Consider the following 17,784-nt stretch of genomic DNA (forward strand, 5'->3'; position numbering starts at 1 on the left):
AGGGTTTTTGTATAGATTCTAACCTGTTCCTTAAAGTATTTGAAATGTTAATTATGATGATCAAACTCTGACATAAAGATAGTCTCATGATTTAATATAAGAAAGAATTAGCTCAGAATTGAGATAAAAGATCTAAACTAAAAATGCATTACTTCTAGGTTAGAAGTGTGGCAAGGATCTAATGAAATTATTCAAAGTCAAGTTTTCTATTGTTGTGTCAGAATTATGAATTATAAACTTATATGGAAACTAACTTGAAGAAGTTGAGTATGTCTGCAGCCAACTATGATCTTGCAGATTCATCTGAATAGAGGCAGGTTGATTGGCGAGTGCTTCAGCTAAGCATATTGTTGCAAGCAAGTATATTTTGATGTTTGCAAGACACAATTGATAAAGGGCTGAAGCTGCTTAGGTTCAAATTGGTCAAGAAGTGTTACGAACAAGGAAAACACTTCAAGCATTCACCCGCTGCGATCTCTTGGACTTACAGGGACAGTCCTCAGTTGCATTAAGTATTACTATAGCTAAATACATTGTTGCAAGTGTTGCATCAAGAGAAGCAATGTGGTTTCTCAAAATTCTTGTTATGCTGTTTTGATTTATTATCAGAATTGTATAGTGATACCTGACAATTCAGTGTTTTATGGCAGGACAATCCTATGTTGCAGATGTTCTCACCAAGTCTCTTGAAGCTTGAGATAGACTTGGAGCTATGGAGAACACCGCCTTGGTTGAGAGGGAGTCTCAACCTCTGTGATACATTGTGTTGTATCAACCACCCTCTGCGGGCAATGTAAGGTGGTATTGTAAACTTCTCAGGGAGAAGTGTAATTAGTAACCATCCTCTGCGGGCAATGTAAGATGGTATTGTAATCTTCTCAGGGAGAAGTGTAATTGGTAGCCATCCTCTGCGGGCAATGTAAGATGGTATTGTAATCTTCTCAGGGAGAAGTATAATTGTTAACCATCCTCTACGGGCAATGTAAGATGGTAGAAAAGATCTCTCCACCCTCTGCGGGCAATGTAAGGTGGATCCAATCTATGCTTGTGTGCGAGCTGGAAGATTATGTTATGTAGTTCCATTCTATGCTTGTGTGCAAGATGGAAGACTAAAATATTTCGATTATGTTTATTCCATTCTTTGCTTGTGTCCAAGATGGAGGACTATGTTTTCATTCTATGCTTATGGAGAGCAATGATTATGTATCTCCACTCTATGCTTGTGTGCAAAATGGAAGATTATGATGTTACATTCTTCTTTGGGAGAAGACTGAGGTAAAGACAATGTATGATGGATATACGCGATTGATGGCATAGAAAGACTCCATGATGTGCATGAATAATTGTGCATGTACTCATGACTTGCAAGTGTGCATCCACTCTCCACAGGCAATACAAGATGGATACTATGGGCTACTATTTGTGGCAACTTGTTGTGATCCTCTCTCAGGAATATTTGAAGTTGACAGCTAAGTTCAAATTACAATTTAAACATTGTATGTATTACTTAGGGCTGGGCCCTAATCTTGTAACCAGGTTGTAAGATTATCTTTCTCCCTAGTTAAGAGGGAGTGTTGATTGTAACTAGGTAGAATGCGGATTCCAATTGCCTTAAGGCAACATTGGAACCCGCCAAGGGCTGGGCCCTTCTCCTCTCACACGCTACTCTTAGGGCTGGGCCCTTCTCATCCCACACACCACTCTTAGGGCTGGGCCCTATACATCACGCACTCCTTAACACCACGCTACTCCTCAATACCACACTACGTGCAAGAAAACATGCTTACATGAATACGGCCGACCCTATCTAATAAAGGGTTTCGGTTAAAGTGATGCAAATAAATTAAAGGTTATTAATTCATCATAAGCCAACTTGATTAGCAGTGGTTGCTCTCCTATAAATAAGACATATACCTCTCACAATATCAATAATGCAGTTTCAAGTAAATGTGAAATATATCCTTCTTGGGTAGCAAACTCTTTTGCAAGCAGCAGATCACAGCGAACTTCATTCATAGGCAGCAGATTATCAGTTAGGTCACAGCGAACTCCATGTATGTGCTGATCTAATTGGTGATCACAGCGAGCTCCATGTTGTGCAGATCTAATTGGTAATCACAGCGAACTCCATGTATGTGCAGATTTAATTGGTGATCACAGTGAACTCCATGTATGTGCAGCAGATCTAATTGGTGATCACAAGTTATCATCAAAGACAGGGATCTCCATTGAAGGCTCAAGCAAAGGACTGTGAACTAGTTGAAAGGTGCATGTACAGCAAGACAAGTTAGAAGGACTGTAAATCATGATCACTGTCAACAAACTAGCTGTGTAGTCTTCTATATCATCTTCCTTGTGACTGCAACTTCTATACTCCAGATAAGTGTGTAATTGTGAATTGAATCTAAAACCATAATCAGATCTGAGGATCTTTTCTGGCTGGGTTTTTCCTCCTAGGAGGTTTTCCCAGGGTAACTTTGTCTTGTCTCTTTTGCATTCATTTCTTACTATGCTTAAATCTGAAAACCAATAAATCTAATTAACCTAGTTAGAAACAAATTCTGATTTTCTGAGTTTCATCTAATCTGAAAGTACTAAAATTAACACGGGTTCGTCCGTACATATATATATACCCATATACTATATATATGGTCAATATATACAATCCATACAAAAATAAAATATACAATGTGACTTTCCATACATAAATGATAAATCATAAATCATAAATCCATAATTATTAATTGCCATTGCCAATAAATATTCATATATCGCAAATGTAATCAGTAAACTAATAACTAAAGTCTAATATCATATTCATAATTTGCAAAAAAGATAATATTCAAGTTTCAAGTCTTTTTTAAAAAGTCATAAGGGGGCGAATTAGAGTTTTATTATTAAAAAAACTATTTTAAAAAGTCTTTTTTATTGTTTTTTTGACCCGTGGGCCCTGTTTTTGGGAAACCATGGGCCTGGCCACCTGGGAAGGACCCAGGAGGAACCCAAGGAGAACCCGGGGAGAACCAGGACCAGGCAAGAACCAGAACCGGAACCCAAGCAACGCAGGACCCACAGAGAACCCGGCCATCTGGGAAGGACCCGGGAGGAACCCAAGGAGAACCCGGGGAGAACCAGGACCAGGCAAGAACCAAAACCGGAACCCAGGCCAAAAGGGGAAGAATCGGTAACTTAGTGGGAAACATTCTTAAGCGTATAGAAACCAAAATATTTGATTAAATGAAAAGCATACTAGTCAAGAAAAACATAATAGGACAAGTTTGAATGACAACTATTTTGAAACAAATTATATTAAACATTGAAACTGTTATGGGGAAATTAGATATAAGGAATTCAAAGAAAAAGAAAGAGCACCCCAAGGAATTTAGAAATAAGGAAAATTAACCTAGGCATACTAGTTGAGAAAAACGTAATAGGACATGTTTGAATGACAACTATTTTGAAACGAATTATATTAAACATTGAAACTGTTGTGGGGAAATTAGAAATAAGGAATTCAAACAACAAAAAAGAGCACCCCAGTTCCCTATTAAAACTTAAGTCAGTTGTGGTAACAAGCCACAACAAATGGTAACTGTTGGGAAACATTCTTAAGCGTACAAAAACCAAAATATTTGATTAAACAAAAAGCAAAACTATTTCACAACGAATATTATTCAAATCAAGAAAAACTCAATGTACCCTATAGATATAGTATCACTTGATCAAACGTTGTGTGTTTGTGCATTCATTTACCCTTCTAAATTTTGTAAGGATTAGCCCCACATAAAAGGAATTAAAAATATAGTTGATAAGATCCCTACAAAAATAATGATCTCCAAATGATAATTAGTTATGTGTAAGTAAACATGTTATCAATTTCTAGAAATTGTTCCATTGCTAACTAGGTATGTATGTATAGCCCTAGCAAAAATTTCTTTAATCCCACTCGGTTAGTCCTCTATTTCTATTCACACATTTTTAGTCTTGGTAGAGATACCAAAATCACCTTATTAATATTTTAATCACTTTTTTTCTTTTACTATCAAATATAAAATTTTGATACACTTGCATTATTTTTGCGAGCAAGTTTATAAAACCCTATGCTAGGGTGGGGACCACCATAGAAAACACAGGATCATGCATAATGATTCCTTCTTATTACTTAGACCATGGTGTATGGCCCTACCAAAATAGAAATTTTTAGCATGTGCTTATAAAATATTTTTATCAAATGAAATAGCTATACATTAAAAAGATGAGCCAAATTGGCTAAAATTTCATCAATATATGTTGAAACATCTTATAACTTGTTTGAAATTTTCCTACAACTCATCAAGGTGCTTGTTTTGACCTAGTTATCACAACAAACAAAAAATGTATAACTAAACTTGAGAGGTGCCTACGACAAAAAATAAAGCACACCAAAATCCAACTATATAATCAAGAGTTAGAAGGGTGTGGAATTTTAACATCAAAAACCATCACCTACTAGCAAACCAAAACATAATTTCTAGAAAAACAAAATAAAGTAAAAATAAAAAGACAAATCTGAAATCAGACCAAAAATTTATAGTCTACCAACTACATACATATATACAGAAGGATCAATACTATATTTTAACATTATTTACCCAATTTCATGTATACATATATTGAAGCAATATTCTACCAATTAAGGCAAAAACTTGTGCTAATGCATATTTAAAATTGGAAATAAAAATATTAATCTTTGTCTTCTTAGACTCTAGATGTCTACCATGAGATTATTAACCATAGTTATTCATTGTCATCATGTTTAACCCATATGCAACTTTTCCTACCTAATCCAAATACTAAGGATAGGTTACAGGTAAAGAAAACATATATTATTTCATGATGAAATCAATCCAATTCACATCATCCATCTTTCCACAGCATCCATCAGTATTCATCTAATTCATTCATAACCTAGATTTCTTCATTAGGTTCAAATCATAATTCATTGTGCTCATTGCATTCATACACATTACACACATGATCCTTGTACAACTTATTATCTTTATTTTATAAATTACTACAATGACTATCCACATGAATATTCTCCACACCAATAAAACATAAGGAACCATCATCAAACTTATATGTAGCTCTAAGTAGTGCATGAGTAAATTTACCTATTCACATGCATCTTGAAGTTTTGAAATGTGTTGCATATCATCTTAGATAGTAACATTTAAACTCCCAATGCAAGCATTTGTTTCATTAATTTTAGTTGGGTAGTTTATGCATTGGGTGAGCCTGTGACAAGTAGAGAAGGAAGAAGCTAACCAAGTTCATGATGTCGCAAAGTTCTCGAGTTTACAAACTCTTCAAAACATTGATAAAGTTTGCACCAAAAAAAAGTGCAACAAGTTAAGGAAAAAGGGTCAAAATCTCTTACATGCAAGGTAAAAATGGATTCAAACATATATTTGAGTCAGAAACAGAGCAACAATTATTGCAATCGGTGCATGCATTGATCCAATGCCACTCATTTTGGTGGGTATCAATACTAGTCATTTATCTCAACTATTTAAAGGGGTAGATGCATTCATTCAACATATCCTCATCAGAATTATTCTGAACCCTTGTGTTCAAGCAATCAGATATGAGGAAAAAAACCCTTGGATTGGTTATAGACCATAGGATGAAAACCCCTTGGTTTCAAGAATTAAAGGATGAAACCCTTTGATTTTGTATGACAGTCTCACTTTAGAGGTTGTGAGTCAGCTTTCATGAATTACAGGTTCTAGTTATTTAAGTTCGTGTAATGTGTAGTTGGTTGTTATGGGTTTAGCATAGTAATGTCAATTGGTTGTTGTTGCCATTGTAGCTATCGTATATGTTGTTGTTGTAGTATGTTTTGATGTATTTCAATTCCATTACAAATAAATAAATAGAATTTTTTTTTAATTCATTGGCTTCAATTCTTAAATCGTATTTGAAAAATAAATTGAATGAATGATTCAATAATCGGATGATTACATTGAGCGATATACACACGTATATATAGAGGTTACAAGACGATGTTCTATAATTAGAACATAATGTTAACGTAAACGATTACAGAGCTAAACGCTAAATTAAGTGTGAAAGCTAAATTAAGCTTAAAAGCTAATTAACTAAAAAGCTAAATGACCATTAAACAAGGAACTAAATATAGGTGACTAAAATATAATTAAATATTCTAATAGTATTGTCATTGTATATAAAAATTAGGATTTTTGAAAGTTCTAGTTAAAATATTCAATTATTAAATTTATTTGCCAAAAATATGTTTTAATGTCATGACAGCGGTATTAAAGCTATAATCTAACCAACCTGCAGGGTATTTTAATGATTTATGATTCTCAATGACAGAGAGACTAGACATCTCTGACAAGATCAAAGAAAATTACAAGTTGAAGGATCAAGCATAGAGGGTTTGGACATAGAAGTTGTTATTGGAGAAGAAAAGGGGAAAAACAAAATGAAAGATAACGAAAAATTTGTTCAAACTTGCAAACATGTCTTTAGTTTCTTCATTGCTTTTGGCATACAAAGACTGTTGCTTTTTATTGTTTATAGAAAATGAACATTATTCTAATTTTTTAGCTGAGATATATTTGAAATTATCAAATTACAAGGTTTTTGTTTTGTACATTCAAGTTCTTATCTTTTGTTTTATCCATTTCTACAATCAAGATGAATTCATTCAATGCCAATGATGATCCTGGTTTAGACAATGAAATTGATGGGAAATAAGCTAAAGGCAGTCAAACAACAACAAACAATTCAACTGTGAGTGTATTGCAATCAGACTGTCCTTCAAAGTTGTTGGCACAATATGCCAAATACCCACTTAAACAAACAAACAAACAAGCAATCAAAAATTAAAAAACTGTCCCAAATCGCAATAATGCTTGACTGAAAGATAGTAGCTAATTAAGGTGAATATCAGTTTTGGAAAATCAACATTTGCCCAGAATGCTAGCAGGGAAGAAGTACAAGGGCTAATGCACATTCTTTTCATGCCCCTAGCAAAGGGGTTAAATCTTGTTTGAAACTCACACTTTAGAGGGCTAGGATGAGCAAATTGTTTCAAAAGGACATTGCTGCATTAACAACTTCTTGTACGCCACTAGGTCCAGGACCTTCTTGCGGACCACCTTCATTTCCATCATTTGAGCTGAGCTCAATGAAATCAAGGGGGCGAGTTAAAAAAATTTAATCATTAAGAACAATCAGACAAAACCTTACAAAAAGAGGCATTTAAGGCCCATATATTTGTTTCAGATGCTTTAAAATTTGTTAAAATCACACACACATACTATTTTGAATGTGAAAAAGCCTCTTCTACTGGATCTCTCTTAGTCGTAAATTTGGAGTCCACTTCAAAAGCAGACTGAATTTAGAAACATGCACTCAGTAATTGAACAAATGCTAAAACAATTTTCTCAAAGGCAAACCTCTTGTCAAATTTTCTGGTCTTCAATAACAGATTTCTGTACGATGCACAAGAACTACAGCATTTATGCAAATAAAGCTACTACCCTAAATGTTTTGTTGCACAAGACTCAATATTGCTTCTTTTTGCAATATACATTCTCATTGAATAAAACCTTTTACCTTTAATTAAAAAAATCCTCTGATTAAGACCACTTCAACTGTACAAAATCAAAATCAGTATATAGGATTTGAGCTATATTTTAGGTTTCAACTAAAAAATCAGAGTTCTAAGCCATTATTTAGAGATTTTGAAAGCTTGCTGTTACAGAAACTAAGCCAAACATTATCCCAAAAAAAAGATAAATTACCCAATAAAAATCAAAACACAATTATTCTGGAGTTGAATCCACTTCATCTATATATAATCAAAACCAGCATTTAGGGTTTTAACTCAGTGTTCCATGGAAACACGTTCCTCCCCCCCAGGCCCTTTGTCCCCCCGTCCCCGAAACTTATTCCCTTTGTACCCCCGTCCCCAAAACTTATTCCCTTTGTCCCCCCGTCCCCACGTCCCTCGTCTCCCCGTCCCCAACGGCCGTGGAACGATAGAACTTTTAAGCTATAATTCCAGGTTTACAAACCATAATATATGGTCTTGAAGATTTAGGGCTCAACCAATTAAGCAAAATGATTTCCGGAAAAGACAATTTGCCAGATTAAGAATAATTCACTTGTCCTCTCACTAGAACTATTGCAACTGTATCAAATAAAAAAATGACTTAGGGTTTCAATCTGTAAGGGTTTTGAGCTACAATTAAATATCAATAAGTTATTTCATTTATTCCCTGAATACGACCACTGCAATTGCATCATAGAAGGCAGACTTTGGTATTTTAAGCTATACTTGAGAGTTTTCAAGCTACAATTTACGATTTCTCTGCTATATTTGTCCTCCAGATGAGACTGCTTCAACAATTTAAAATAAAACCAACAATTAATATTTTAAGCTATGATTCAACGTTCATAAGTTATAACATTTGGTGTTTGAAAGAGCTTAAAGCTCAACCGCACTTGAAGGGTTAAGAGATGTAAAATATGAAAGACGGAACCTCATCTTGTTCTGCAAGAGGCTTAAAGAGTGATTTTGGTGACAAGACAGTGTGGAGGAAGTGATGTAAAACATGAAAGCAACAGAACTTCATCTTATTCTTCGAGAGGCCTGACAGGTTATTTTGGTAACAAGACCTAGTGGAGGACTACCCCTCCTAGCTTTGTACAAATGAACTTTGATGAGCCATCCCAACGTAATCCAGTAATGCTAGTGCTGTTGTGATCATCGACAAGGGATGGGACTTTTGTTCACAGTTGGTCATTAATTTTAATCTTCTTGATGAACAAAACCGAGCAGGAAGGTGTGGTAGCTGGGATGGCTCTAGCAGGGTCAGTGAAGTACAACAATTAGTAGCTGAAGGGATCTCTCTTATGCTTATCAATCTTGATTCTTCACAAAAAAGGCATCAGCTCAGTAGGTTTTTAGAAGAAGTTCTCACTCTTAGCAACCACTTCAAAGAAGTTGTTTTCTCTCATTTCCATGGAGTAGCAAATGCAGCAGCAGATTTTACAGCCAATTGTGATGTAGAACATGAGCCATTAATGGCTCTTTACGGTGCTCTTCCATCCTCCTAGGATATAGTTTGGATGCCTTTATAAATCATTAGGCCCCTTAAGTTGGCATTGACATATTTCCCTCTTGGACTATTTGGTTCAAATACTTCAACTATTAGATGCAAATTATGTCATAGGCTGGACAAAAGCGCAATTTAGGCTTTTTCATGTGAGCCCAGCAATCCATCTTGCATTTAGGATGGTACAAATGAGAAGCTTTGATGATTATAGGGTGATTTTTAATTGTTGCCTTCTGTTGGTGGGAGATCAACTGGTGGATTCTGTGTGCAATATGAATCCTTGTCATTTGGGTAGGCACCATGACCCACAGGTGAAAATCTCACAAGGTCCACAACACTCTAGAGCATCCATCTGGGAGAATTTCATCACCAAAATGGGAGCAGCTGCTTCCCAAAGAATCTAAATTCTTCGTTTATTGCGTCCAAGCCAGTTTGGTGACATGGTTGTTCTAAAGTCTGGGTTCAAGGTGTGGGTTAAGAAGGAAGCTCAGACAGCATGTGAAACTGCTTGAGGCCAGAGGAAGAAGCTCCAAGCTGATCTGTTTGAGGATAGTGAGGAAATGAAGTGGTTGAGATGTGATCTATTGATGTTAAGAGCTTACTGCGTTGACACTAGTAAGGTGATGGTGGTCCTCGTGGTGAACAAGAAGGGCCATCTTGAGGTCTCTGGTGCCTTCATATTCTCATTTTCTGTGCTAACAATGCATAGGTCTCAGAAAAGAACAGAAACCTTCCATGGTGTTCTTCTCATCACTTGATCCTTTCACAGCAGAGGTGGATGTTAGTCAGCATTCTAACCCAGTGGATGTTTAGGATTTGGCAGGATGGTGAGAAGTGAGAACCATAAAATTATAGTGTTGGTCATTAGGAAGTGTGTTAATCACTTTTTGGTTTCTTTCTAGCTTACCGGGTTCGCCTCCACACCCCCCTGGTTCGGGTCCAGTACAGTCCGGGTCCCTGGTTCAGGTCCGGTCTGGCCTTGGTTCGACCAAGGTTCGAATTTCCTAGAGGGGGTTTGACCTGGTTTGAACCCGGGTGGACCAAGATCGAACCAGGTCGAACCCGGACTGCTGGGCGGCCCAAAATGGTTTTTTTAATGCAAAATTTTAATTTTTTTTAAATCCGCCATGTAAAAAGTCAATTTTATACCCTAAAAGTGACTTCTAAAACATAATCTTGGCTCATTTCTTCTCATTTGTGTTGCAAACAAAAGTTTTTTGACAGCAGGTTGAAGAAAGGGTGAACAAAGTTTGGCTTCCAAAATCAAATAGGAGGAGTTGAAGACTGATTTTTGAAGCTTCAACAAGTGTTACAGCATCATTTCCATACATTTGCAAGCTCCCACTGGCTACAAGAGGTAGGTTTTTTAACATTTTTTTCCAACTATTTTTGTTTCACAAATTGTCAAACATGAAACATTGATTGTTTTTCATTATTTTGTTTTTGTTTTTGAATATGTTTATGTTATTTCTTGCCATAGGAACTAGAATGGCATCTACCTCTTCCTCCGTTGGCAATGAACAAACAATTACAAAACAAAGAAATGATCTGAATTCTCCCTTATGGAAGTATGTTGACATTTTAAACCCACTTCCAAGAGGTGGGGGATTCCATTGGAGATGCCAAGGATGTGGTATTGAACATAATAGTTCATATTATTGGGTGGTAGGCCATTTGTGTGGAATAAAAGGAAGAGGCATCAAAAAATGCCCTGGAAAAGATGGTAAACCTATACCAGATGAGACAGTGATGAAATATTTTAAGGAGCATGGGGAGGCAGAAGAAAGAGAAGCCCGTAGATTGAATCAAACCGCAGCAAAGAAAACAAGGGGAATGCAAGCCCCATCTAATCCCGATGTTGTAGTACAAGACCACCCCTTCTTTTCCACAAATGAACCTGAAAATGAACCACCCTTGACACACAAAAGAACAAAGGGGCCTTTAGAAACCACATTTCAAAATGAGAGTAGAGACATTGTTGACCAAGATATGGAAAGGTGCATTTGTTCAAATGGGTTGGCTTTCAATGTTGTTCGCTCCCCATATTAGAAGCAAATGATAAAAAGTGTTAATGAAGCTCCAAGAAGGTATAAGGGCCCAGGTTATGAGAGGGTACGTGGAACATTATTGGACAAAGAGGTGATGAGGGTTGAAGATGCATTGAAACCCATAAGGGATTCATGGGCTGAGACAGGTGTAACAATTGTTTCAGATGGGTGGAAAAATGCTAAAAATCATCCCTTGATCAATGTCATAGCGGTGTCCTCTAAAGGGGGGATGTTTTTGAAAGCTGTGGATTGTGAGGGCCAAGTAAAAGATGGCCAATTTATTGCAAAAATTCTCATCTCCGCCATTGAGTCAGTGGGATCCCAGCAATGTTGTCCAAGTCATAATGGACAATGCAAGAAATTGTAGAACTATTGGTTTGTTGGTTGAGGAACGCTATGATCACATCTTTTGGACACCTTGTGTGGTCCATTCACTCAATCTTATTCTACAAAGGATTGGGACTAAAATAAAATGGATCAAAGATGTGTATGCAAAGGCTAAGGACATCCAAATGTTGATCACAAACCACCACATGTCTCAAGGGATTTTTGGATCCTTTTCGAATTTGGAGCTATTGAAGGTAAGTAAAATAGTAATTTAATTTTACATTTTCTGATTTTTTTAATTTCAATGTTCATAATATCATTGTGTAAGCTATATTGTGTATTCTTCTTTAAAGTTTGGCTTTATTTTTAATCATTTTGGCATTAATTTGTGTTATAGGTTGCTGAGACCCGTTTTGCATCAAACACAATCGTCTTAAGACGACTTGTGAAAGTTAGAGTGGCACTATGCAATATGGTGATCAGCAACAATTGGACTGTATGGAAGCAGAATAGCAGTGAGAGGGCAGAAAAAATTAGGGAGAGAATATTGAATGAGAAATGGTGGGAACTTGTTACATATCTCCTAAGTATCACTGAGCCCATTATGAGTATGATTCGCTATACCGACATGGATAGGCCTTGCATTGGTGAGATTTATGATGGCATTGACTCAATGCTTGAAAAAATAAAGTTCATTATAAATGCAAAAGAGAATGACCCCAAGGAGAAATTCTTCAAAGAAGTGAAAGCAATTATTGTAGAAAGGTGGAATAAGATGACCACTCCTTTGCATCTTCTTGCCTATGCCTTGACACCAAAGTACTATAGCAATCAATTTCTTGATAAACCAAGAGATTTCACCATGGAAAGATCTAGAAGTATCTGATGGGTACAAGGCAGCATTTCTTAGACTATATCCTGATGATGATTTGCGAGATAATGTTACAAATGAGTTCATAGAATTCGCAAATGGGAATGGTCTAAGTGTTGAGGCACTTCGTCATAGATCCAAGAAGGATGCTCATAGCTGGTGGTACTTTCATGGTGCATGCTTCCAATACCTACAACCCCTCACTGTAAAAGTTTTATCACAAGTTTAATTAATTAAAATTTATCACAAGTTTATTTATAATTTACTTTGTCTTCATAGGTTGCTAATAATTTTTAATTTTAATTTTATTAATGTATATTGTATAACTTTAATTGTTTACTTTGTCTTCATAGGTTGCTAGTTCATCTACTTCAGAAAGAAATTGGAGCACATACTCTTTCATCCACTCAGTAAAACGCAATAGGTTGCTATCAAAAAGAGCGGAGAATTTAGCATATGTGCATTCCAACCTACGTCTTCTTTCACACAAACAACATGACTACACACAAGGGGAAACGAAGATGTGGGATATAGAGCCAGAGCATACTAATTTGGATGCTCCTGCTTCTCAGCTTCTTGCATTGACATTTGATGACTTGGAGGGCGAACAAACTTATAGTGCAAGTGCAAGTGGCATTGGCTCATCTAATGTCAATGTCAATTATGAGGAGGAGGAGGAGGATGAATTAGATGATCCATTTGATGATATAACTTTATATTGTTGAAAGTTGAAACAATGATACTTGAATATTTTGTCATTTTGATATTAAACTTGATGTATATGATGCTATTATGGTATGATCATGATGCTATGATTACAAGTTTATGTTTATTTTGTTGTTTATATGATGCTATGTGACATGCTAATCTTAATTCATGCTTACAGGCTGCACAAATATTAAAATATATATATATAAAAAAAAAATTACATGTTTTTGTACTAACGAACCCAAACCCCTTTACAAAATTTTGCCGTACTGGTTATTCGAACCCGAAACGGTGCCCGAACCCGAAACGGCAAGCTAGGTTTCTTTTGCTGATGCTGGTTTCATGCGATAGTAGTGCCATTTTTTGTCTGTAGCTCCACTTCTGTAGTTTTTGATTGCTAATTATTGCTGCATGGTTTCTTGAGGTTTTTTTAACTGTTATTTATTAGCTGACTGTTTTGGTCGTTATGCTCCTAAATGCTGTGCTGCTTTCTACATGCTTTTCATGGGGCCAGCTTAGAAGCAAGCTTGAATAAATAATATAAAAAATTATAAAATATAAAACTTAAAGCTCAAGCAACTAAGCCAAGTTAGCTAGGACAAATTGAATTCACCACATTAAAAAACAACTTATTCTCTAAATAGGACCTCTCCAGCTTTATCAACTAAAAGCAGAAATTCAGGTTTCAAGGAATAACTTACATTTTCAAACTACAATTCAACAGCTCTAAAAATATTCTATTTATTTTGTGATTAGTCAAACCACAACTATATCAATTTGGAGTCGAATTTGGGACTTCACCCCATTCTTTTACGATTTTAATCTTCAAATAAGGATTTCTGAACTAAAATTTAGGGTTTTTATCACTTGCAGGTGTAGCAACTAGGACAACAGTTACCCATTATAAAAGAGCTATTTATTTGCGCTCCCATCGATACCACTATAACTGTATTAAATTGAAACCATCTTTTAGATTTTAAGCTATTATTCAGGGTTAATAAGAAAAAAATTCAACTCACAGATCAAGTAACTAAGCCAAAATTATCCAGAAAACAAGAGAAACACTCACATTGAAAATATAATTTACTTAATTCTCATACCAAGGTCACTGCAACTGTAAATAAATAGTAGAATTTGGGCATACATGCAATAATTTGGGGCTTTAAATCATATCTCATGAGTTCCAGATATAATTTAGATTTCTGAAAACTTATAGCTGTAGCGACTTAAGCCAAAGTTCCCAAAAAAACACGAAAATTCTATTATTTACCCAATCAAAAAATGTAAATCTTGACTTAAGAGTGTTGTATTAGCAATATAGAATTGCAATGTTCCTCTCAAATCAACCTTGTGTTACCAACACTTTCAGTCCAGTAGAGAGACCTGAAACTCAGAATCTCATCATGCAATACAGTTGATGCATAAGAACATTGCCAAAAGCAATTTGATTATCCTCCAAATAAGACCAGTTCAACTTTAATCAAACAAAACTAAAAGAAAGCAACTCATTTGTTCTCCAACGAGGTTACTTAAAAGTTAATATTTGCCTAGTCAAAAAAAAAGCCAATCCACTTCACTTGCACAAAATCAAGCTATAAGTTAGCTTTAGGCAGTAGTTCAGAGTTTTTAACATACGATTATGGAATTGTTGGCTAAAATTTACGCTTAGCTCAATATCAACTACAACCGGAAATAGAATCCTAAAAAATGTCAAGTAAAATACCACATAGACAAAAGCCCTCCTCCCCATCCAAAGCACCTGCAGAAATTTTATAGTATAAAACTGTGGGGCTCATAATTTTTAGGAATAGATTTATTTTGTTTCCATGGGACTGCTCGGATAAAAATAGGAGCTGGTGCCTATTCCATGGGACCACATCCCAGACCATAAGTTACCGTGGAAAATTGTGTGAATAAACACCGATCAAAAAATATCTTCCAATCGAGGCCATTTCAATTGTACAAAATCAAATCCAGTATTCAAGGCTCCAAGCTACACTTTGGTTTTTTAAGCTATGTTTTAGAGTTTCCCAATATATTTTGATGTTTAAATTAAAAACTTGGAGTTTTCCGCAAATTTAGGGTTTTACGCTAGATTTTAGGGTCCAAGCAATAAATTAAGGTTCCTGAGCTAAAAGCACGAGTTTCAAGTTGCATTTTTCTTCCAGGATTGTACCAACATTTCGGGTCCAGTAGATAGACCTGAAACATCACAGGCTAATTTTAGGCCGCTGTTTAACACAGAAGACCACTGCCAAATGCAATTCATTTGTCCTCTAATTAAGACTGTCTCCAATTTACTGAATTCATGAAAGCGGTTTATTTTATCCTCCAATTAAAACCAAATCAACTTTCGCCAATCAAAAAAAAAAAAGAAAAAAGAAATTCAAAACCATAATTTTTATGCAATATTTAAGAGTTTCTAAGCTATAATTTACAGAATTTCAAAACTTGCAAAAATAAGACAACTAGGACAAAGGTTGGCACTTAAAAAAGTGAGAATGCATCAATTCCAAGAGGAAAAAAATAAAAAACACGTATCCTCAAATTAAGAACACTTCAACTGTACAAAATCAAAAGCAACATTCAAGGTTTCAGACTAGAGTTTAAGGTTTTATGTAATAATATAGGTCTTCAAGCTATAATTTAATGTTTCAAGCTACAACTTAGCGTTTAGACCAACAATTAAATGTTTTAAGCGAAAAAATCAGGGTTTCCAAAAATAATCCTAGTTTCAATTTACGATTTCGATTTTCTAAGCTAAACTATAGGGCTTTCAAAAAGCTCACGACTGCAAGCTCGAGCTTGTGCGCTTGCGCCTGCGCCTGTGCGAGTTCCGTCGCCCTCCTATCCAAAGCAGAGGTAAGTCGCACCTTCTCGTTCTCTAACTGCGTAAACTGCCCGGAAAGCGAAATATACTTTTGTTCCAAAAGAGCGCAACTTTGCTCGGCCGTTATAGACGCAGCATCCGCCCTCGCCCTGCATGTCTCCACCTCATCCTGCAGCTCCCGAATAAAAGCATCCGCCTTCTCCACAACGAAAGAGACATCCCCTCCCGAGTCGCGTAACTCGGTATCAGAAATAAACAGCGGCATTTTCCCTTTCCTCCTTGATCTTCTAATTCCTTGCAGAAAAAAACCCCTTGATCGATGCTTTTTAAAGTCCTCGGTTTCAACTGCTTTCTTAAAATTCTTCTAGGCTTCGATGGCTTTTAATGGCTTCCCTGAGTATTCCAAACCCATTTGCAAGCGCATACGTGTTTAAGCGGGGAAGCCAGATTTGCTTGCAAGGGCGTGAAAAGAAAATAAACCCTGCTTTTTAGTGGATAAATTTATATTGGGAAGGAGAAGTTCTTCAATTTTGTTCTAACTTTATTGTTCTCTCTTTCGATTCAAATCCCCAAAAAGGTGATTTAAACCGATAACCAAGTTGAAGTGCATGCAATTCGGCTTTAAGGGATTCAGTTTAAGGCGGTTGTTCATTCACATTTTTAAGTTAATGGATTTGTCTACATAATTTTTGACACTCTAATTTAGTTAGTTGATGTCTTGTAAGTCTTGGAATTCTTTTTAAGTTTATTTTATAGCTAGAATGTATTTTGTATAAGGTGTAATTGAAATTATAATTATAGTTTATATAGAATGTTCTACAAATTTGATAGGAATGTTCTGAATTATAATTATAGTTTATATAGAATGTTCTATAAATTTGATAGGAGGTTTATAGTTGATTTAGTAAGTATTGTTTAAATCTATTGTTGCTTCTGGATTTGATTGTTTATTTAATATATTTTAGCAAATGTTGAATTTTTAGAGTATTTTATATGTAGATGGTTTTATAGATTTTATAGCAATTAGACAACTTTAAAATATTATGTTTAGAAATTTTATAAAACTGGTTATCTCATCATTTTTTAATAATTAATGATAGAAAAATTCCTTATTTTTTTAATAACAATTAATGTTAGAAAGTATAGATGCATAACATGCAGAAAAAACTCTATTGTATTGAGGGAAACTTTCATCTCATCCCAAAAGCAAAGTAAGGACTCTTATTTTCTGCTTTGAACTTCCAACAAACCCTTCATCCTAAAATATCTTCCCTAAAATGTTTCATAAATAAATCTCTTAAATTACTTTCTACAGATTTAAATAAATAGATTTAAACTAGCAACTGCACTTTGGTGTACAGTGTGTGTGTCGAAGAGGTGTGGAAGGTCAGTTAGGGGGAAACTTGGTCAATGTTTTGCATAAATTTGTGCAATACATGAGATCAATCGCTGGGCCATTTAAAAAATGATGTTTGTGCAACAAAGGTCTCAATGGAGAAGTGATAGCTTCAAATCCACTTTGCATATGCTTGCAAGGATCCAAGGATCTAATCATAACTTAAACAAAACCTTTGAATTAGGAAGATGATCGAGTTTAATTCCCAACTCGCTCATGTTGTGTTTGCAATCGGATGAGAGGGATAGAGAGGTGGAGATAAGGATAGAAAGAGGGAGAGATAGAGGGGGGGGAGCAAGAAAGAGAGAGGTAAAGAGATAAAGGTAGAGAAGAAGGTATAGATAAAGATAAAGATGGGGATGCAAATGGAGATGACATGGATATGGAAGCCCAAAAAACAAATAAAAAGAGAGAGGGAGAGATATAAAGATAGAGACAGAGATAGGAAGTGATATATATATATATATATATAT

The 17,784-nt window shown here is 35.5% G+C and overlaps 1 protein-coding gene across 1 annotated transcript in view; it reads right to left on the reverse strand.

The window, feature by feature from the left end:
- Positions 1 to 16,478, reverse strand: part of LOC131038426 (nuclear-pore anchor) — a 134,254-nt gene extending 117,776 nt beyond the window's left edge. The window contains exon 1 of the mRNA XM_057970860.2: positions 15,875 to 16,478. Within this exon, the coding sequence (XP_057826843.2) occupies positions 15,875 to 16,180 (306 nt within the window). The 5' untranslated portion in view covers positions 16,181 to 16,478. The remainder of the gene's footprint in view (positions 1 to 15,874) is intronic.
- Between the last annotated feature and the right edge of the window lie 1,306 nt (positions 16,479 to 17,784).

The sequence above is a fragment of the Cryptomeria japonica genome, chromosome 8 (genome assembly GCF_030272615.1).
Source record: "Cryptomeria japonica chromosome 8, Sugi_1.0, whole genome shotgun sequence".
Lineage (NCBI taxonomy): Eukaryota > Viridiplantae > Streptophyta > Pinopsida > Cupressales > Cupressaceae > Cryptomeria > Cryptomeria japonica.